This window comes from Orussus abietinus, unplaced genomic scaffold (genome assembly GCF_000612105.2).
Source record: "Orussus abietinus isolate OABI.00-Male unplaced genomic scaffold, Oabi_2.0 scaffold279, whole genome shotgun sequence".
NCBI lineage: Eukaryota > Metazoa > Arthropoda > Insecta > Hymenoptera > Orussidae > Orussus > Orussus abietinus.
The window spans coordinates 58,686-82,133 of record NW_019394448.1 but is presented as its reverse complement, the minus strand read 5'-3'; the positions used below and the strand labels follow the sequence as shown (position 1 = coordinate 82,133).

At 45.0% G+C, this 23,448-nt stretch overlaps 1 protein-coding gene across 4 annotated transcripts; it reads left to right on the top strand.

Moving 5' to 3' along the window:
* The first annotated feature begins 703 nt into the window (after window positions 1-703).
* On the top strand, window positions 704-17,137 carry LOC105699585 (zinc finger SWIM domain-containing protein 8). 4 transcript variants are annotated; one of them, XM_012424719.1, is made up of 20 exons: window positions 704-784; window positions 8,946-9,127; window positions 9,219-9,529; window positions 9,988-10,420; window positions 10,524-10,772; window positions 10,884-11,177; window positions 11,271-11,891; window positions 12,069-12,245; window positions 12,338-12,524; window positions 12,732-12,840; window positions 12,923-13,079; window positions 13,161-13,357; window positions 13,434-13,926; window positions 14,005-14,133; window positions 14,238-14,451; window positions 14,559-14,878; window positions 14,953-15,063; window positions 15,174-15,541; window positions 15,670-15,819; window positions 16,056-17,137. In XM_012424719.1, exons 2-20 carry the CDS (start codon window positions 8,981-8,983, stop codon window positions 16,120-16,122), a joined length of 4,734 nt encoding a protein of 1,577 aa, XP_012280142.1. In that variant the 5' UTR covers window positions 704-784; window positions 8,946-8,980; the 3' UTR covers window positions 16,123-17,137. The 4 variants fall into 4 exon arrangements, with proteins under 4 accessions (XP_012280142.1, XP_023288160.1, XP_023288159.1 ...); XM_023432392.1 differs by having other exon boundaries at window positions 12,714-12,840; window positions 14,953-15,057; XM_023432391.1 differs by having other exon boundaries at window positions 12,714-12,840.
* The last annotated feature ends 6,311 nt before the right edge of the window (window positions 17,138-23,448 follow it).

Below are 23,448 nucleotides of genomic sequence, written 5' to 3'. Positions count from 1 at the left end.
TTCGACTGAAATTAACACTTTGCCGTCCGCACGATTCGTAAATATTTATTCGCTTGGCGCCGGCAGCGCTAATTCGGATCACTTGACTTGTCGCCGGCTGTTTTTGACGTTATCGAGCCCACTGTGGTGTCGCCGGCCGTTGGCCAAAAGTTTGCGCACATCACCACTGTGGTGTCACCGGCCGTTGACCGCTAGTTTGCGCACGTCACCACTGTGGTGTCGCCGGACGGCATAGTATTAAAATTCGTTCTTTTATCAGCTGTCTCATTCTTTTACTTTTACCTAAAATGGAATGGTAACCGTAAAGTCGCGCATTGACGGAAACCGAGCGTGTCGCGGTTATCGGCTTCGCAGCCTAGAACGCTGGCGCTGTTCGAGCGACACAGAAGAAGCGCAAAATCGCTCCTTGGCACTCAAACGGTTAATAATCCGAGATACTATGCGGTGGACAATTTTTATCTAGGTTTTAAGCGTAATCACGCATTTTATTGCGGCTAATGAACATCGGGTTGCTCCCTTTGTCTTGTTCCAGATGGCCAGACGGTACCGACCCTGTGCGAATTGTCGGCACGCTGTGTCGCTTCTCACATCCCATTCGAGCTGGTGGAGCACGTATATCCACCGGTACCGGAACAGCTTCAGCTTAGGATAGCTTTCTGGAGCTTCCCGGATAACGAGGAAGATATCCGGTTGTACTCCTGCCTGGCCAATGGCAGCGCCGACGAATTCCAGCGCGGCGAGCACCTCTTCCGATCCAGGAGCGTCAAGGATCCCCTTCAGATCGGTGAGCACTTCTTCGGCATCGAGCCAGACTTCGAACCCCTAGTCTGAAATGTGAGCATGAGATTTCTCCAGCCGGAAAAACGCGACTCGATAAAATAATTCCAAACCACGGGATCTAATCAACGCACTTCGCATTGCGAATGCCCAAAGCGACCTGTCGACCCTGTTCGTGGAGTCGCGAACGCCAACGGAGAGAGCGGGGTGCCGGAGGCGAAATGAGTAACCGTGACAATAAATTTTATTAACAAATCGAACTTAATAATCGAACAATAACAGTCGGACATGTCACTACGAATAAGAATGATACAATTCTTTGACTTCACGCGGTGCCGATGTAAGGTCGTGATACGAGGTGGAGCGGTGAGAACTTTGGCGTCCTCATAAAGTGGAGTGGTCGAGATCGGTGATCTCTGCGGACCGGAGAAAAGATTATTCTCGCGGGAGATATTGGTAGGATCTATTTGTCTCGATGGAAAATGGTGCAGAGGAGCCTGAGGACGCTGTCCTCGAGGGCGGAATTTTTAGAAGGAGCAACGCTGATAGATTTAACCCTTTCGTTACCTTGGACGAGATATCTCGCGACCCGATACTGGCCGATCAACGCTTTTGACGAGATATCTCGCGATCCGGTAGTAGCGGATTAACGCTTTTCACGATAATCCAGCTTTCTAGCACCAATATTTTGACGTTCTAGACAAATTATTTTGTGTTCTGCCACGTAGAAAGTAAATAAAAATAATTTCATTAAATTAATAAAAACTGTATTTATTTCTTCTTTTTAGCTATACGAATAGAATTAGTTATAAAATATATTCATCTAGAATGTCAAAATATTGGTGCTAGAAAGCTAGATTATCGTCAAAAGCGTTAATCGGCCAGTATTGGGTCGCGAGATATCTCGTCCAAGGTAACGAAAGGGTTAAGGAAAGCGGGGTTGCATTTAATAATTGAAGGCGATTGGAGGTAGGACTTTTGGGAAAGGGAAAATTATGCACTTTAGGCGGCGTAGGTCGGGAAAGCAAAAATGGGCTACAGGACGAGGAGTGCTAGAAAAGGAACATCTCAAGGGCTAAAGAACCGCGGTGATAGAGAAGTACTCGATGGTGCGAGGCGATATTTTAGAGTCTAGGGTTTAACTTATGAGTTTCAAGAGCGAGATGTACGTGAAGAGGAGAATGCGAAGAGAGTCACGGGATAATGCTAAACAAGTGAGAATTGACCGAAAGCAGACACGGATTCGAAAGCGAGAAATACCCAGATCACTGGGAAAGAATACCCTGGGGAGGGTTCGAGGGTCGCCTCTTACCCTTACCGGACGACCAGGGGCCAAGATGTCCGAAGCGTCGTCCGGTCCGCTCGAGTGTCTCGGTGACTCGATGTGGTTCTATCGATCGTTAATTTATCTTAACATATTTATCTTAAGGTGAAGTGAAACACCCTTCAAATCAGTCGATTCGAATACAACACTTTTTTTTAAGGGTATTAGACCAAACCGTCCGAAACTTTGACACATCACTCCTGATCATCTAAGAATTGTCCTGACACATTCAAAATTTGGATTTTTGAAAAGAATTTTTTAACTCAGCCCAGACCAGAACCAAAATGGCATCGAGCTCTCATATTTCGATCGACATGCAATTATCGAAGGCTCCGATATGAGAAGCGAAAGGGTCAGGACAATTTTACGACAATTTAGAACACTCTGGTAGTCGCTAAACTCGCATTTGAACGGGATAAAGGCAAAAAAAGTGTTGTATGCGCTTCTATGCTAAAACGATGGGAATACGAGGTCTCGGAGTGAAAATTTAATTGACCTGGAAATCACAGATGGCGCAAGGGGTCCCTCCACGGTCAATTGGGGCCCCAGAAAGCATGAATCCAGATTTCTAGAGTTTTACTTCGATTTCTTGATAATTATTGTACGAAAACGACAAGTGGAGTACGCCATTTGGTACAATACCCAATATAATTCGATACAGCTGTCAATATAAAAACGAACGTCGGCAACGTAGGCATTTAGAAAAATTTTCTTTATCGACGTTGATCAAGTTCCTCGACGTGTTTCACTTCACCTTAACACGACCTTACATCATTTATGGACGATTTTAATTTTTTCCTATTTTTCTTTCCCTCGTAAGTACGTTTTCGTCGCTACTTTATGGTCGGCACTCTGTGCGGTGTCTAATTATCGCGCAAATTGGCTCGGCGAAGCAGCCGAGGCAGCTTAAAAAGCCCGTCTGCGGATTTTAAACTCGGCTCCTGTGCCAAAGAAAAGCCGAGCTCGCGGTCCCGGTTTGTGGTCCACGAATTATTGGATGCAGGGGGGAAAGGCTGGGTTGCGGGAACCTTGTTTCGAATTCTGTTATGATCTTCAATTCCTCTTGTTATGCCCCGTCCCTGCCTTTCCCTCCCATGGGAGTCCTTGCGCCGCCGGGTATTCTCCCCATCCTGGAATAAGACTCGAAACACGGGTGCGGGGTCGACTTCGTGGATATTATGCATTTTGGAATCGGGCCATGCCATGGGATCGCATTCGGTTATTCAGGAGTTCGATTTACATCCGACGTATCTTTCGAGCGAAATTCCCTTTTCGGAGGAGGTCGATCGCCAAGCGTTTTTCCCCTCTTCCTGTGCACCCTTCCGGTCGTTTACATTATTCCTTCCTGAAACGCCGATTTTTAAGTAAATGAAAATACAGGAAAATTCATGAGCATGGTAAAAATGCTCCGTGTCATCGCGGCTTGCCAGATAATTATAATAAATGAACGAGGATACGTGACAATTTATAGGAAAAATAGACATTTGCTCTCTAGCGAAGAACGGCATTGTTGATAAAGTTGCGCTCGTCTTGCGGTAATAATTTCACTGACAGCAGAAATGTTTGCATTCGCGTCGAACGTCGATATAACCACAGGGGAGGTTCTTTTAAAAAGACATGCTTGCTAAATTAATAAATAAATTTGTAACAGCAGTCGGAAAAAAATACCGTTGTTACGATACGACCAAAAGAGCGATCCACAGTTTGTTATCGCTGGTAAAGAATATTGTTGCAATGAGTATAATTTGTGTCGCTTCAGTTTTGTTGCTCTTTATGCTATGCTACGTTTCAACAAAGGAATTTTGCTGGTCCAGTTTCGTATTTACATTTGTCGAAGCAAATGAAATTTGGATTATGGCCGTCAATTGTTGTTTTGAGCGATCCACAATTTGTTATCGCTGGTAAAGAATATTGTTGCTATGAGTATAATTTGTGTCGCTCCAGTTTTGTTGCTCTCTATGCTATGCTACGTTTCAACAAAGGAATTTTGCTGGTCCAGTTTCGTATTTACATTTGTCGAAGCAAATAAAATTTGGATTATGACGGTCAATTGTTTTTTTGAGCGTATTATGGTAAGACTCGACGTAGTCGCGGGGTTTGTCAGCAAATTGTCGGTAATTTCCTCGGTGTCGGAATGAAATACAGTCACGTATAATCGATGTATTCCAAGTTGCATCGGAGGAACGGGGCAGCCTGCTCGATCCCTCTTCGGGGCTCGCTTTATCAGAAGAAATTCCTGGTGCTCCAGGAAATATAGGAGCGCGGTGAGGTTAGGTTTTCAATTACGGGAGCCCCTTCGTCTCCTTTGGCTTTTTCATAAAAGGGAAAGGGACGGCGAGAGAGAATGACAGGGAAGAGAGCTTTCAGCCTGAAAGCTCCAAGTCTACGGGGTGCTTCGAGAATACCACAATGCCTGGTGCCCTGTGCACGACCCTGCTCATCCTCTTTCCAGGATCCAGAGTCCTTCTTCTTTACGTGGATACGGCCTGGTCTCCCAAAGCCCTTAAACAGTCGAAGGAACTATTTGAAATCGCGTCCACCACTTGACGATCAAAGATTCGTCCGAGGAACGTTTAAAAAGAGGTATCCGAAAACCGGGATCGCCTCGGCCATAAATACGCTTTTTACCCGATATCGAAACCGCCATTTAAGGTGAAGTGAAACACGCTGAGGAACTTGATCGACGTCGATAAGTAAGATTTTTCTAAATGCCTACGTTGCCGACGTTCGTTTTTATATTGACAGCTGTGTCGAATTATATTGGGTATTGTACCAAATGGCATACTCCCCCTGTCGTTTTCGTACAATAATTATAAAGAAAGCGAAGTAAAACTCCAGAAATCCTCTGAATGTGCTCTCTGGGGCCCTAATTGACTGCGGAGGGACCCTCTGCGCCATCTGTGATTTCCAGGTCAATTAAATTTTCACTCCGAGACCTCGTATTCCCATCGTTTTGGCATAGAAGCGCATACAACACTTTTTTTCCTTTATCCCGTTCAAATGCGAGTTTATCGATTACCAGAGTGTTCTAAATTGTCGTAAAATTGTCCTGACCCTTTCGATTCTCATATCGCAGCCTTCGATAATTGTATATTGATCGAAATATGAGAGCTCGACGCCATTTTGGATCTGGTCTGGACCGAGATAAAAAATTTTTTTGAAAAATCCAAATTTTGAATGTGTCAGGACAATTCTTAGATGATCTGGAGTGATGTATCAAAGTTTCGGACAGTTTGGTCTAATACCCTTAAAAAAAAGTGTTATATTCGATTCGACTGATTTGAAGGGGGTTTCACTTCACCTTAAGGGGGCTATTAAGTCGGAACTGTTTTTTAAATTAAAACGAGTTTAATACAGAAAAGGTACAGGGAATATTTATTTACGGGGGTATTTTATTTCGTATTTTCATGAGAACCTAATTATACGATAAAATATGGCCGTTAGGAAATCACCATTATCAATTTTAACAAGAATTACCCGGTCGATGGTTATCCTGAAAACTGTTAATCGATACCGTCCCGACGAATTTTTACGACGAGATACAGGGATAGTCGTTAGCATATCGCCCAGATTATAAGGAATTGATTCCGTGTTCCGTGATTGTCCAACATAAAACAGGTCTGGTAACGACCCTGCTTCCATATCGCTTGAAACTGGTACAACTGCAGTCGCGAAGTTGGACTTGCCCGGTTACGCCAGACTTCCTTAGATATACCGACTCCGATGGTCGGTACTTACCCGAAGTTGCGGAGAATTAGTTAAACTGGTCTTCTGGGTCTTCCGGCTTCTCGTTAAGGTGGTATCTGCCTTGAGGAGAACTCGATATAGGCAGACCTTGAAGAGGTTGAAGCATAAGATCCATTTCTTCGCTTTCCGAAGTCGAACAAATTGGTCTCCTCCACCTCTTCCGTATTTTCCGGAGGACAGGGAAATCGCGTACACGCCGAACCGTCTTTCGAGGTGCTTTACGATGCACCGAGAAAAATTAGAGCCGAGGTTTTCTGTATGTGTGTACAGTAGGCACCACCACATCAGAAAAATGATATGAATCCTATTGGAGAATTAGGTGCTTATTAGGTGCTATTTTAGTGCGACAACCCCAATTTTAGTGCTCCACCCCATACCCCAAAAATCGGTGGTGGTGCTGAGTGGACGTACACTCAGCACCACCACAGAGTATATTTCCTTACAGAAGGGGTTAACAAAAAAAATGCAGTGCCGGAATTAAGTGCTATTTAAGTGCTCCAGAAATATCTCACGGGTGAGTCCGAAATGCCACCCTTTTCACCCAAATCTACCCCCGAGCATATTTCCCTCAATAGAGAACTGGTAGAAATAATACAACTACATAGACCATTTCCGTGGAATAATTAGGTGCTATTTAAGTACTTGGTTCCATCATATATCTGGAGCACTTAAATAGCACCTAATTATTCCACGAAAAAGGTCTATGTAGTTGCATTATTTCTACCACTTCTCTATTGAGGGAAATATGCTCGGGGGTAGTTTTTGGGTGAGAGGGGTGGCATTTCGGGCTCGCCCGTGAGATATTTCTGGAGCACTTAAATAGCACTTAATTCCGGCACTGCTTTTTTTTTTTTGTTAACCCCTTCTGTAAGGAAATATACTCTGTGGCAGTGCTGAGTGTACGTCCACTCAGCACCACCACCGATTTTTGGGGTATGGGGTGGAGCACTAAAATTGGGGTTGTAGCACTAAAATAGCACCTAATAAGCACCTAATTCTCCAATAGGATTCATATAATTTTTCTGATGTGGTGGTGCCTACTGTACACATATGTTTTCTGTCGCTTCTCGTAGACGAAGAAACCTCGCTCGGAGCCGTACGTTCGTTTTTTGTCCAGGACTCGGTGCTTCTCGAGTTCCTCCGCGGACATTAATTCAGCTCCTTCGGGATAACGACGTCTCGGATGTACGAGCTCGCAGGAACGATTCCCGCGTAAATCGAGGAAGCCTCGTTACCCGCATTTCTGTATATCAGGATCTTCGACTCGTCCCGTGGGAATACAGATATCCCGACGTGCCCACATCCCCCATTGTCGAGGTCCTCGAGATGCCTGGCCCGGTCTTGACAAGATAAAGGTTCTTCAGGAATTTAATGAACCCGTCCCGAATATATGACGTTCCGGCGACACTCCGGGATATTGCCCGCGATCCTTCCTGGCGTCTTCCTTCTTCTCGGTATTCCCGTTTCGGGGCTTCGAGCGATCCTTTTCCTCCCATTCGACTCCAACCCTCGAGGTACTTCGTCCTCGTCCTTGATTCAAACTCCCTGTAAAATATGATTTGATCGGTACAATTTACGAAAGAAGTAAGAGTATATTAAGATTAATCCCTTGACCAGGGAACTTGCTTACTGAAAATGTGCTCTGCTCGTGTCGGAGGCGCAATCGGGGTAATTCGAGTTAATTTGTCCTGCCCGATAGATCAGGGTTAACCCTTTCGTTACCTTGGACGAGATATCTCGCGACCCAATACTGGCCGATTAACGCTTTTGACGAGATATCTCGCGACCCGATACCGACAGTTTGGTCTAATACCCTTAAAAAAAAGTGTNTTATAAAATATATTCATCTAGAATGTCAAAATATTGGTGCTAGGACGCTAGATTATCGTCAAAAGCGTTAATCCGCTACTACCGGATCGCGAGATATCTCGTCAAAAGCGTTAATCGGCCAGTATTGGGTCGCGAGATATCTCGTCCAAGGTAACGAAAGGGTTAAACTCGCGATCGAGATTTATTAACAAGCCGAAGATCATGGATGTACATAGGCAAGGCACGAGAGATGCGGATATAATTGGCATCAACCCCTGCGAGAGGGTTGCAAGGGAATGGTATGACCGAGTAAATGGAATAATTGTCCTAGGTAATAATGGTAAAAAGGTGGAGTAAAAAAAATATTCTAGAGAAAGGACTAGAGGAAAGAATTAATTCGGCATGGAAATAAGCCTCCGTCGAGTTAAATTCCATTTAAAGGATGTTACCCGAAGCTACGGAATTCAGGAGAGTCCTGGAGGACCCGGAGGGCGGTTTTTCAGGACTTCAATTAACGCGTCCCGATTACGCGGCGGTCCCGGCGACACTTCCTTCGTCCCGCAGGATCTTACTCGGGATCCCGTGTCTTTCTTCCCGCCGATAATTAATTCCGTTCCCCTGGAAACTTGAAAATTCTCCCCCCTCGGCACCCGACCTCTTCTGGTCCTGACTCGGCTCTCCTCCAAAGGATTCCCCGGGGAGTTCCTCGAGCTATTGCCCTTTCTCCGGACTCCCTCTCGTCCTCCTTCCTCCTAGCTCTCGTCCTTCCATTTCTCCGCCTTTTCGTGCCATCCGCTCGTGAAACGAAGTTTTAATCAATGGAGAGAAAGAACGAGGACTCGGACGTCCTCGTCGGGCTGGCACGCACGTTCGTTAACGCGCCTTTGACGACGAAGCGGAACGCCGAGCCTTCGCCGAGAACCGAGGTCCTTTGAGAGCTATTCTCGTCCTGGGGATCCTCCCAGTCAAAGTCGACCTGGTCCGCTGGAAGCATTGACATACTTCGGGAGACCCTGGAGTCCGATGTGCCTCGCGCCGAAAAAATAATCGGCCGAAACGTGCCCGAGAAAAATGATTATCGCAGACACTTTTCACCTCCCACCTGGCACTTAGAAACGAGAGATGCGAAAAGACGTAGAAATGTCACAGAAATGTCATTTTAGAGGTTTTAACAAAATTATGGACGGCTTATTTTCAAGCTTAAATTATTTAATGTCGAAGAAAGTGGTCGCGAGATGTGTGTACCCTTCTGACGAGATACAGCGGAGGTCCTCTTCTTGAACTTCAGGTTTTCACCTGAGTGCCAGCGTCAACGCGCTGCTGATGCCCACTTCCAACGGTGTGAAGGCGCAGTTCAACGTGGCCGTCACTTTTGACAGAAGGAGGATCACATCTTGCAACTGCACTTGCTCCTCCACCGCGTATTGGTGCTCGCACGTCGTCGCGGTTTGCTTGCACAGGATACACATGGTGAGTTGGGCGATCCCGAGTTAGAGGAGGTCCTTTAAATTATGGCAAATATTATGGTCGTTGAATATGTTTTCCGCGTTTCTTCTTTCAGCCAACACAAGTATGCCTGAGAGCACCCGTGAGCGAATCCCTGTCGCGGCTGCACCGAGAACAACTGCAGAAATTCGCTCAGTATCTGATCAGCGAGTTGCCCCAACAGATTCTGCCCACAGCCCAGCGGCTCTTGGACGAGCTCCTTTCGGCTCAGCCAAGTGCCATCAACAGCTACTGCGGAGCTCCGGACCCTACGGCAGGTGCCTCTGCTCACGACCAAACATCCTGGTACTTGGACGAGAAGACTCTGCACGGCAACATCAAGAAGATCCTCATCAAGTTCTGCGTCCCAGCGCCGATGGTCTTCAGGTGAGCGGAAGACACCTGAAAGTCCTCCAAATATTGAAGGACATGTCTCAGGATCGAACAAGGGGCTACTTCCTCAAAAATCAAGAAAAACGATTTTCCTCTCCGAGAACCGATTGCCATTCTTATCATACGACAAACAACAGCGTAATTCATCAATTAAGTGACGTTCGGCGATAACGTTATCTTGGTAAACGATTCTTAACGAGTTTGATCGTCGTCACTAATTTATAAAAATGTCAAGATGGGGCATTGTATGATAACACTGGCAATGATTTCCAGCATTAAAGCTCAGGATTTCGTGGGTGAGTAACCCCTTGTACGAGTAGGTTCATGGTAGGGCGACGTAACGCCGGAGCATTTCCAAGGGACGTTTCCAAAACGCGGTGTAATAGCTCTGGGTAGCTTTTGTTCGTGTCGTACATAAAGTGTGACTTATTTGTCCCATGTTGGATCCGCAGCGACGTGAACTGTCTGAGCACGACGGCGCCTCCAGCTGCAGCGGAATGGTCCTCTTTGCTGAGGCCTCTGAGGGGTCGAGAGCCGGAGGGGATGTGGAACCTGCTGTCCATCGTGCGAGAGATGTTCAAGAGGACCGACAGAAACGCCATCCCTCTGCTGGAGATCATCACCGAGGAGTGCATGGCCTGCGAGCAGATCTTGATCTGGTGGTTCAACACGAAGGTCGCTCTGTTGAACGGTACCGGTCACGGTGGCGGCAAACACGGGAACATGAACAGCAATGCCCACGCATCGCAACACGCTTGTTCGTCCCTTTGCGACGAGATCGTCGTTTTGTGGAGGTTGGCAGCCCTGAATCCCGGGTTGTCTCCATCGGAGAGAGAGATGCTCCACGGACAGTTCACCGCCTGGCATATGAAGATAACCGACAAGGTCCGTAGGTTTTGACGATATTTCTGCAGGGGAAGTCAGATCTTCGTTGGCTTCGCAGGTCGAGGTGTGTCCATTGATGTTCAATCCGTGATATGATCGACAGGTATCCAAGAGTCGCGGCAGCTCGGTGTCCCACAACTCGCACAATCGCAACAACGGTAGCAGCCAGAATTCCCTGAAAACGGATCTGGAGGTGTTCACCGGGTTCAAGCCAGCCCTCGAGGCTTGTTACCTCGATTGGGAGGAGTACACGTTACCTGGGATCACCTACACCGCGAGCAGCAATCCCATGTACTACTGTCCATTCACGTGCTTCAGGCACGCAGGGGATGCCAGGACGGAGGTCAATCAGGTGAGCTGTTCACCGTTTCGGACTTAAATCCGAATTCTGTACTAATTTCAAAGTTACCGTTACAGTCTTACAAGTATTCGGATGCGTGTTAACTCGGTATAATCCCCCCAGGTGAACTCGAGCCCGGCGGTGTTAAATTGCCAGCCACCGACGTCCCATCACCACGGAAGACGTCCGCTAAGTCTGGGATTAGCCGAATTTAGTTACATGGATCGGCGGAGGCTGAACCGCCGAGAATTCCCAGGACTCTGCGCGAGGAGCGGAGGTGACGGGAATCGCAGCAGCATCAGCTCCGAGGGATTCTGCGAGAACGACGTCGACATGCCGGACATCCCGGAGCCTCAGATGCTGTTGGTCAGACGAGTGTGCGGTCAGCTGAGCAACTGCGGTGACACCGACTCTCAGGTTGGGATCCACGTCCACGATTCCTGCCGACATAGAATTCTAGCTCCATGCCTTACATTTAACATTTACCCGTAAATTATTAAACGCTTTCAGGAGGGCGGTGGGAGCGAGTCGTCGTCCCACAGCAATGGCAGCTTGAAGAACGTTCAAGCAGCGGAGAAGCATCGATCCAACGCCTCGTCCGAGTCTCACAGCGATAGTAGCGAAAGTAGCAATAACAAGGCTGTCGAGTCCAAGAGAAGGGCGAGCATGGTGGAGTATCGCGACCCTGGGGTCAGCACTTCGCGATCGGTACTGACCAAGACCAGCGCCAAGAGCAAGAACGAGTCCGACCAAGAGAAGGACCCCTCCAGGAGGCTCTCGAAGGACGAGAGCTCGTCCTCCAGCAGCGACAGTCCATCCGGGGACGAGTACAACGTGTACTACTACGACCCGAAAGCTGCCGTGGGAGCAGAAAACAGCGGAAACAAGGACGCGAAAGGCGAGAGTCTGGGAGCTGCTGCCACTGCAAATGCTAGCGCCGTTTTAGGAAATCTCAAAAAGGCCGAAGATCCTTGGGATATCCTGTTCGCGAGGGCCGAAGGACTCTACGCGCACGGACACACCAGAGAGGCCTGCATCCTTGGGATCCAACTCGCCGAAGAGCTTCTCGCCAACCCTCCGGATCTGATGATCGAAGTGCCTCCTATGCCGGCGAAGGGAAAAAGAAAAAAGGTGCGGCGTCTGTCAGGTTTTTAAGTAGTCTCTGGATCCTGAATTTGGAAATGGTGAAGACTGATAGTACTTTATGCTTCGTGGCGTGTTCATAGAAATATGAAAATGTATTTGAGCCCTACCTCTGCATCTATCATGCGAAAGTAATTGCGATGTTATCTGGTAATATGTTTTCAGCAACAAGTGAATCCGGCCTCTCACCAGCTTACGTGTTTGGCTTCGGCTACTTTAGCTAAATGCGGATTTCTCTGCACGGTTCTGGCAGAAAATCCGGAACATCATAATTTAGCGTTCCGAGTTGGACTTTTCGGTCTCGAGATGGCGAGACCGCCGGCTAGCACGAAGCCTTTGGAGGTGCGTTGCTGGTCACTTATCCAATCATACGCACGTTGAACAATTTGCGGAGTTATAAGCCGCTGTTACTCTACGTGTTAATTTTTTAACAGGTTAAATTAGCGCATCAAGAGAGCGAGCTGGTCGGCTTGTTGAAAAGAATACCTTTGGGTCCTGCGGAATTGGCGATGGTGAAGCATCGAGCAGAGCAATTAAAGGACGGAGTATTACGTTCCAGAGGTCATGCTCTCCTGCCGATCATGCTAGCCAGCTTCATATTCGATGCCCTCAATTCAATTAGTACGTATCATATTTATAATGGATTTGAAAGTAACGCATTCTATTAAAACGCGCGTACGTAGATCTCGCGGCTCGTCAGAGTTACACTCCTAAAGCAGCAAGATGTTAAACCGAATTATTTTCAGAATGCAAAGAGTTAATTCTAAATAATTTTAAACAAATGATAAAAAAGAAGTAAATGATTCGCAGGATCGAAACTGTCCACAGACGTCGACGAGAACCTGGGATTCGACGCAGCGGTTGCAACATTGGGATTGAAGGCTAATGTTAGTGAAGCGGATCATCCTCTTCTTTGCGAGGGAACTCGTCGACAAAGGTAGCTGCTTAATTTTAATCCTCCGTACTCACATTTAAGCACTTTTTACGAAAAGACTAGCAAATCGATTATATTTTTCCAGAGGAGATTTGGCGATAACTCTTTTAGTACACTATAAAGATGAGCCCATGAAGGTAGCGAGGATAATGGATAAACTCCTAGATCGGGATGTTCATCAACTGATAAAATCTCCGATTCTAAGTAGCTATTACAGCTCTAATCCTCCTACCAAGAGTCAGGTAAATTTTTCCATCCATTCTCAACTCACTCTTGTAGATCGCACATGGTTATTAAATTAATACAATGTCAATTTAATACAGTTGGCTGGCTTGCGACGCGAGGAAGCTTGTTCTTCACCTTTAACGGGCACAGAAGCAGGAAATGGTGACAATGTCGTTGGTGTAAGTAGCAGACCTCACAGTAGCACCAGTGCAGAGCTCGAGAATGGAATGAATACGCTTACCATTCAGCCCCAACCAGCACAACCACCAGTGCCCACGAGAACCAAGGAAACGAGGTAAATTTCGAAAGAAAATAGAAACGTCTCATGGTGCTTCACCTAGTTTAGATTTCTAAACATCTTTCCTTTTTAGGTACAAGAGCAAACGAATGTATCCATCGATTCCCAATCAGCCTTCCGAAGCAGGGGCTCACTTTATGTGCGAATTAGCTAAGACGGTGTTGATAAAAGCTGGGGGCAATAGCGCCACGTCCTTGTTCACTCAAGCATCGACTAGCCAAAACCACCTTGGTCCTCACAGGGCACTTCACATGTGCGCCTTTCAGCTGGGCCTTTATGCTTTGGGCTTGCATAACTGCGTTAGCGCGAACTGGCTGAGCAGAACGTATTCGAGCCACGTCTCTTGGATAACTGGTCAAGCCATGGAAATCGGTGCACCGGCTATTTGGTTTCTGATCGATAGTTGGGAGGGTCACTTAACTCCACCGGAAGCAGCGAGCATCGCCGATAAATCGTCCCGAGGGAGTGATCACAACATGGTCAGAGCGGCTGCCGAACTCGCCTTGTCCTGCTTGCCGCATGCTCAAGCTCTCAATCCGAACGAAATCCAGAGGGCGATCTCACAGGTAAGTCCTTGAGTTTTCGAGTGTAATTATAATTTGATTTATGAGAATTCAGTGTTTAAATCTATCGCTCGATTACAGTGCAAGGAGCAAAGCGAGCTCATGCTGGAAAAGGCTTGCATCACAGTGGAGACCACCGCAAAGGGAGGTGGCGTCTATCCGGAAGTGCTTTTCCAGGTAGCGAAGTATTGGTACGAGCTGTACTTAAGGGTAAGCCGTTATGTCATTTAAGGAATCAGTTGTCCCAGATGTACATTAATATAATTTTAGGAATTGATTCTATGACAATTCAACGTATTATCGTTATTTTTCAGCATACTCCTGGAGGAGAACAGCAGGATGAGATTCCACACGATCAACTTCAGCTGGATCCTAATGGATCACTTTTGGTAGAACCTGGTCCCCCGGTAGATATCACTCCCGGACGGATGATACCCGGGCCGGCTCAAACGGTCGTCGTGACCAGCACTCAACCTCCTCCTCAACCTTATCCAACTCATCCCGCGATAACTACTTTGGCACCTTTAGGTAAACGTTCAAAAAGACATTCAAGTGTAACATTTTTGAGATAAGATTTCTACTAAACTTGGAAAGTGTTCAGCAATTCAGCAGATTAACAGTTCCGTGTTTCACAGGTGTTGGGATGCCGTATGCAGTTGGTCCGTACAGTTTCGTACATCCTCATCATCCAATCCCAGCCTTCGGAGGTCCCATGCCGCCTCACAGAGTGTCATTACCTCCTCCTCCCCCGCACATGCAGATGTACCATGCAGCTTTTCCAGCACATCCTGGACATCCGCAGCATCTGCAACATCCTCACCATTCCCCTCCGGTAACGCAGCCTCCTCCGGTTCCGCAGTACTACCCACCTCAACCGACCGTCACCACTGTAAATGTTCATCCCCCTCCAGGCACTCACCACATGTTCACCATGCAACAACCGATACCCGTTAACGTGAGTGCTCTCCTAGATTCGATGCGGCATTTATTAATAAAATCATATACAATGTATTGTGATTTCTTGTGCAGGTGCAAGCAGGCGTTGCAGGACCAATTCCTGGTCAGAACGGCTTACCAGGTCCTGCGTTGGTTCAGGCACAGCCGATCATATCGACAGTCAGGGCTCAGCCTCAGGTATTTGTACGAAATAATTACTTTATTCTAAATTCAATTCTTTTGAAAACCACGGTTTAATAAAGAATTATACGCGTCAATGTCGAAGGCTCCAATTGCATGCTTCCGTTTTACAGGTGCACAGGCAAACCCAGTCGTTCAGTCCCCAACAACTTCGAGCTCTCGTAGCCGCTTACAGGGTCGGTATGTTAGCTTTGGAGACCTTGTCACGTAGGGTGCATGACGATAGACCCCAGGCTAAGTACGCGAGGAATCCGCCCTATGGAGAAGACATTAAATGGTTGTTGAGGGTCTCGAAACGCCTCGGTACACAATATCTTCACCAGCTATGCATCTGCGCCGTCAATAGTATCGTCAGTCCTTTCGTGCTGCACGATGTAGCGTTAGAAGCTGCGCACTACCTCGCCAGAAGCAATCCAGCTCTCGTTCTTCAGCATCTGAGATCAGCCCTGTTGGCTCCTCTCGTGCACAAGTGCCAGCAAATGTTAGTATATACTATCGGCTATACTTACCGACCTTACATGGGAATCCTATCTTAGAGCTATCAATTTTACGCGTCTTTCCAAGTTCCATCGACCATTTATGAAATATTTCCATTAATGTTTCCTATAGGTACATTCAGTGTATGCACCAGAAGTTGTATCATCTGATGGCCGACGATTATGAGGATTTTGCCAGCGTAGTATGTGCAGCGCGGGCGGCCTTCCACATCACCCCGGAAGGCCACACGCAGTTCAAGGAATGGCTGCAGTCTATTAAAAGGTACATAATTCTTCATCCTAATGACTAAACCGTTATTCACGTTCTTGCCAATTACGATACGCCTCGCAATACGGTCCCGCTTGGTTCGGAATTTAATTGAGTTCACGGTACAACCCACAAGGACCAGCTCTAACAGTTATTCATCCATATAGCACCTCTTCGAGCATTCCTGCAAGGCAGGATCCGGCGCAACTACGTAAGGATGGAATTTATCGATTGGCAAACTCTACTTGCAGATCGCAGTCCTGCAACAAGGATCTCTGGGCGAAAATCAACGCGGCGCTTCAGCAGAACGGCAAATGACACAGAGCGGAGCCAGGCGTGACGTGGCTCACTCCCCATCCCCATCTACCCCCGACGACCCTCGTTCTCCAGCATCAGCACTCCTGTCATCCGCATCCGCATCCACATCAGCATCCGCATCCGCAGAGCGTCGTGTGCGTTCACGAGCTGGCTACCCTTAATAAGCTCGCCTGGGACAAGATCTCCATTCCGTGCGTTGTCGAAGAGCCGCACCGTCCTCATTCGCGTCGAATGCTCACCGGGCCTCCGCCATCGCTGCGCCCGGAAGCCATTGACAACCCGAACTCTCGGGAACCCAATCCCAGGGACGAGCAGTTTAGTTGATCGTGCTAACGTCGTATCGTTGAATTCGTAGTTCTCTAGAGGTGGGCTTTTGACGAGCAGCGGAGAGAGACCGGTCCTCCATCCATTCGCTTGCTCCTGCACCCGGAATAGACCAGGTCGATACATCCGAGGAAGATGCGCCGAAAGTGGGTCTGTTGTAGCTCGACGATTTGTTCCTTTTTTAGGGATGCCGAAACCGGTAGCGACAGCGCCGAGGTGGATCACCTCCGTGGAGACGACCCGATCCCATCGGTAAGGTCTGGCTCCCGAATTAACATCGCGTCATTATACGAAATGGTGCCATTAGACATAGCTACTGATTAATGCGAGGGACCTAGGGACACGCGGGGATGATGGTATTGGCAAGGATACGAAAAGTGGGGGAATATCGATGGGGAGAACGTGACTTCGCTCGAAGGGTACTCGTTTTTCTGGGGTTTGTGTCGATATATTGCGCGACATGATGCGATCGGTAACTCCGGGAACCGCGGGAAAACTGGGGAATTGAGCCAAGAGTAAAATCTGTTATTAAGTTAAGTACTAGATGACGCAAGTAGATCGCTATTGCTGGAATTCCTGGAATAGTTTGTAGCTGCTAACAGTGTAAGAGGTTGCCGGAAAGTTTTGAGCGGTAATAAGAACTGTTGACTATTCCCATGATATTAAATGCAACTACCGGTATCCGTAAAATCAATTTGACTAGAGTGAATGAACGTACACGGAGATCTATTGTAATGGAATACCGAACTTGCCGAGACTTCAATGAGTACTTCGACATGGGTACATCGCAGAACAAATCATGATATATATATCAACTAATGGGATTACAGAAAGCAATAATACTCTATTGAAGAAATAATTACGCGCGTAATTGTACGTGACTACACGAAGTAATAAGTGTCATGTTGTCGATTTATTATGAAATTAATTTCTCTTTTCAATGACGATTAGTTTTTTATGATTCTTATGAAGGGGATGTGGGAGTTGGGTGTTCAACTTAGGTCGAACTTTTCGATCGGTGAAATGCATTTCGCAAAAGAGCAGTATCCTGGTCACGAGTTACACAACTTATGGCAATAATGGCACCGTTTTGACAGGTCGATCGTGGAGCTGGAAAGTGGTCAAAGGAACGAGCGTATTTTCTCTTGCGTGCGCAAAAGGAAAGATCCGTATAGTCGTGTTCGCCGTTCTCTTCAAAGCCCTCAAAATCGAGTTTAGCTTAACTACGTGTCTCTGAGGATAAAGAAAAACACTTTCAGGTATTTTAGTTTAAGGGAAAGCAGATGTAAGGAACTCATATACAGCGCTGAGTTAGTTTTCGATGTCCACGTATGCGCAATTTCAGTCGGGATTTTCATCGAGAAAAGTAAGGAACGAAGTCGCCGGGCAATAGGCAAGAGGCGTGTTATCACGATAAGAGGAATTTCTCCCAGGGTCGCATAAACCGGGAGAAAATTTACCCGAATCTTATAGGCCTCGGAGAAATTTCTTCGGCCTTCGGTAGCTTCATTCATCGTAATGTCCGGAAAATTGATCACCGCAGAGAACAGAAAATCAATGCCCGGCTTTCGTCGATTCATAATGCGGAGGAGGTCGTCGGATACCGGAAACGCGAGAGAACCATTTACTTTAGTTGGAACGTCTCCTTGTAGCCTGCAATTAGATAGGAAATTTTATTTCGATTCTAGATAGGACGAATTCTTGTGTCTTGTTTTATTTTTGTAAACAAGTAACAAATTTTAATATTAATGACGTCTATTTATATAACGATTACGGTCAGANGACGGACTCTCCGGAGGATGAGAAATTGAACGTAGAAAGTTACTTTGCTTTCCAACACGTACATATGCATATATATATATATATATATATATATACATATATATTATAAAATTACGCTGTATATTTAACAACTGTAACGAATCTCACAATAGTTATATTTTTGAAAGAATGTGATGATTTTTGCAGGTATTGTTCAATGGCAAAGCGTTACGAAATCGGGCACGTGTAAACTAATGACGTTTCTTTGCATCTGCTGCACAATGTAGGGAATTATTGCACGCCGTTTGCATAACAAGATGGCATAAATTTTCGCAAAAGAGAGCAGCGGACGGGCGCGGGGGAGGGTTTAGAGCGGAGATTTATTTTTTAAGATAATCGCACGATCCGCGACGACTCGCGACAGTCGCTTCAACGATGTAATATCTAATGTCGTTATTGTTTCTAGTATGAACACTGAACAGTGCCTCGTCAAAATCCATGTGAACACACTTACAAGGCCGAGAATGACATTTCCCAATGGCATTGTCTCCGCCGTCTGTCTTCGTATCCGTATTTCGCCGGTGTTAGCGCGTATATTCGCCGTTAAAGGATTAGGTATAATAAATAGCGTTTCGTCGGCGGCGGCGTTCGCGAATAATATAAATGTCATATAACGCCGTAGGTGTAGATCAATAGAGATCGCCGATTGCGCGATCGTCCTGATCTCTCTTCGCAGGTTCCGCCATTTGCGAACCTCGTCTTTATATGGCACGAAAGGAGGCATTGAAGGATAATTAGTGACGGAAGTAATTGCTAGACGTTAAAGGGAAAACGGAACTTTCAAGTCTTCGCCGTATGTAGGACGAAATATGTCGGACACTTCTTACGCAACTAGGGGAAGCAATTTATAGGATAATAGCCCAGGCGACGCGAGTTCTTGAAGAATTCTTGAAGACCGTAAACTTGCAACTATTTCGAAAATTGGTCTGAATTTTCTCGAAGAAAGGTATGGAATATTTTGCGAAAGTTTTTAGGGTGCTTTTTGACCCTGCTTTATCTGAGGATTGAGGTGTACACGATGTCACATAAGTGACTTGGATCTGGACTTGCGTTCTTTGCGAAAAAGGTCCGATCCAATCGATAGAAAGGTGTTGGACTCGGTTCTACTTATCATCGCTTAGGTACAATGATAGGTATCGTTAAAATTATCTTAAGGGTCGTTGTCACCATTTCTAGGTAAATTTATCCGGCCATTTATGTGGCATAGAGATTTGTCAAGATCCGTAACTAGGCAATGTTGTGTAGTACGGGTCGAGCAGTATCAAAATGCGGTTCAACCTAGAAATATTGACATTTCTTCATTATATGAGCCGTATAATTAGGGATTAAACAACTAGAGCGTTTCTTTACCTCTTACATTAATAGGCGAATATGACATACAACTCGGTTGCACCATTGATTGCTTTAATGGAATATTTTTCATCGGTCTCATACGGTGTTATTTCGTGACGGACTATTTAACATATTCCGTCATGTCGCATATGACGTAAAAGAATAACATTAACACTGCCGATATCTCAAGTCATTTTATTTCCGAATCATCTCATTTTAATATTCTGTTGAATTTAGGAAAATGGTAACCTGGAAAATAATCGGAGTGACTTCTTGCAACAAGCCATGATTACATTTAATTATTAGTATTGAAGCTCTTATGACTCTATAATGGAAGATTTTTTCTACGGATTATGAATTTATGGTATTCCAAAATAGATGATGTTATTATAGGAAATTTCCAATCAATGGAACAAGAGAAATTAATCAGGTGCCGTGATCATCTCTATTCTGTTGTCGTGGTTATTGTCCTGTTCATTGCTCACGACGTTATGCCAGGAATTAAAATTATGCGTAAAATTGGTGCACCCGAGTTAAAGAAATAAACCAATAAAATAAATGAAGAGATCTTTGCGAGTGTTTGAGCGAACCCTCGAAGCAGAGATCGTAGGCAACTTGTCGATCGCGTATTCGATGATTAATTAGACAAGAATATGGACAAGTTCGAGAATCGAATCATATTCCAGAATAGATTCCCATAAAAGGATTTCCCTCGTTCCAGGGGAAATGAACGAGATGAACACGAATCACAACCGAGGGAAAGAAATCGGGAATTCTCGAGGCTCGAACAACATTAAAGTAACGTTAAACGTTAACAACTGTCCGTAGTTGTAGTTCGCTCGATTAGCCTAATTAGACTAATTACCACGGATGTGAATATATATATATATATATATATTTAGCAAGGGTGTCCCAGAGGAGGACACGAGTGCAACATCGTTTTTCGAAAGACGCGGCGTTAGATCGCTAGATCCTTAATCCATAATTTCCAAAAATCAAATTCGAGTGCAAAAGTATCCGGAGAATGCTCGCGTTTCTACTGAGAGGAAAGAAAGAGTAAACGGTATAAACTCGAGAAGGATCACTTTTTTCCATGAACCCTGCTCCTTCGTCCTTCGCCTTCCTTGTTCCACTATGTGTTGTTAGTCGGTTAAAGAATAATATGAAGAGAAAAATAAATGCGAAAGAGAAAGCTAGAGAAAGAGAGCACGAAAGCGACGGAGAGAGAGAGGTAAAAAAGCTATGAAATCTATTTTTACACTTGGTCAAAAAGTACTGACGAAGAAAAAAGACGTTCTGCGCAAAAAAAAAAGACAGGAGCAAAGCGATAGCTCAAAAAAGTTAGACGAGTTCTTCTAGGCTTATTGTATACTAAACTCGTAGCGACTTATAACTACCGTAGAAACGCGAGGACCTGAAATTGTATGAAGTTTTACGTGTTCCGTTCTTCGGGCCGACCGCCATTATCCATTATCTGTTACAGCTCGTCGATGATTTCCCAACTTTTCGTTTCCACTTGATAAATTGTATCTGTTTCGTTTTTCGTCCGATCGCCAAATGGCGAGCCGGAGGTCAGAGAGGCTCGATTAAATTTGTCTTACGGAGCCGAATTAAATAAATAGCGAAAAATAGTGGGATACTCTTATTACTGCCATTACAGAACTTCGTTGATTGACTCCTTATTGAATCAAATGTGGCATCCCGCTTAAAAAAATTCAATTAAAAAAGTATTTCCTGGTTCCTTAAGACTATTCGTAATCATTTCGTTATATCTGATAACCGCAATCAACACGTTCGTTACATTGGTAACTTTGGAGATGCCCTCGAAATTGTCGAAATTAATTTCCGGCCGCGTAATGAACGTGTTAAGGATCTCATAAAGGCGTCGCAAGTGCGCACGTAAATCCCAGCCCTTGTATCATTCTCATCGCGAGGCGAGAAAGAGGGGCATATAAAACTTCGATAAAGAGACACAACGCTCAAAGGACATTCGGTAGATTCGTGCATTTATTTTGGGAAACGAGGATCGGACTTTCGATGGATTCGAGCGGGACGAATGATAAAGGATTGTTGTCGCGCTCCACTGCGCGAATCCTTTATTCTTCACTTATTGTTCACTTTCGTGAACATTTAACATTTTCCCGAGATTAATGGTATTATTCTGTGTACATCCGTTAAATCTATACGCTCTGTAATTCATTGTTTTCGGTAATCAACTAAACAAGAATGGGAGCATATTTTACACCGTTTATTAATATGTACTGCCGAGATAGGTACACGAAATTATAACAATGCGGTATGAAACGTCTTAGTTGACATTGTTTCCAGTAAATTGGCTGTTGAAAAAACTGATAGTTAACATGGCAATTGATTGTGCTCAAAATCGTTTACTGGTTTACAGAGTCCACAGGAATCCTCGATTTATGCAGAATAACGCCGTAAACCGTCCCGTGGCGAATTCGTTGACGGCGTACAGTGCGAAATGGATTTTTAATATCGATTTAAGTAAATAAGTAAGCGTAATATTAAATTTCAAGGGCCTGAACGTTTGCAGTGGAGTATGGAACCCGTAAATATGGGAATCTCGGGGAAAAATGCGACGTATGAAAATAAGTCAATTTCCCAATACACTTATCTTCGAATATGATTAATCTTTGTACGTTTAATGATACGTACTAGAAAAAAATATGGTTACACTATTTGGATCACGCGAAAACCGCAAAATTCGAACATTCGGAGTTTATGCATTTAATCACCTTTGCCATTTCTGAAATAAAAAAAAAAGTGTGACAATTTCAAGATCCCGGTAAATGGGAAATTTCTCTATTTGTTCAATCTCATTTCGAATAATTCTCTTCCAGAAACCACTGCACTGGTTCGCCCTAAAACATAGATGTGCGTATAAGTGATGTATTATAAAAATACGACGTCATTGCAAATCGATATTTATCATGGCCACGATATATCAGAATAATTCTCTGGGTCGTGTCACGGTAGGTCTTAGATTTTTCCATTTCTAGGTGTTAAACGGGAGAATACTTCACGACTATATCGACAGGGAGACTTAATCTGCTCATCCCGGTTAAATTTCTCAAAATCGGATATCATCGCCTTAGAGTTTATTCGTGAAATGTGCTATAGTCAAATGTAGGAATATGAAAGAATTAAGCACTAAGGCAACGATACGTCTTTGCACGATTGAAGGATCCTGCGAAAAAATTCAGTCGACTTTCCGTTGCGCGAAACAATAGCTCAATTTTTTTTTTCCTCTCACGCAAACTCAGGGGAAATTGTCGATTAGGGTGAGCAAATCGAGTGGCCCGCTCTATGCATATATAATTAAAAAAAAAATGTGGATATTATTAAGAACGATGCGAAATGCGATCTCTGCGTGGCGTAGAGAGATAGATCAGGTATCGCCCTTTCTGCGATTGCGTTAGCAGGTAAGGTCGGTCATTATTCTCACTAAGGTTATTATAATGGCATCGTAATCGTGAATATTGTGGAGTGGATCTATTTACGAGTATCGTTGATGTAATCAAATGTGTTCTGAGTGAATTTTAATAGAACACTTTAAATCGGTCGTTCGACTCATTTTCTTACCCGAAACTCTCCTAAGCGACCATTTTTCTACTTCCTCCTTCCATGAACATAACTTTATTTACCAGCCTAAATATAAAGTCGCATGTACGTAAACATACAACTCGAAAATAGAATGAAATATTAAAAAGGAATTAACTTTGTTCCAGTCAATACAGAAATTTTGTTGTAAAAGCGAATGAATTTAAATCTTCAATGTGGTTTTTCGCAAGGTCAGATCATTTTAATTTACTGTATTTCATTTATTTT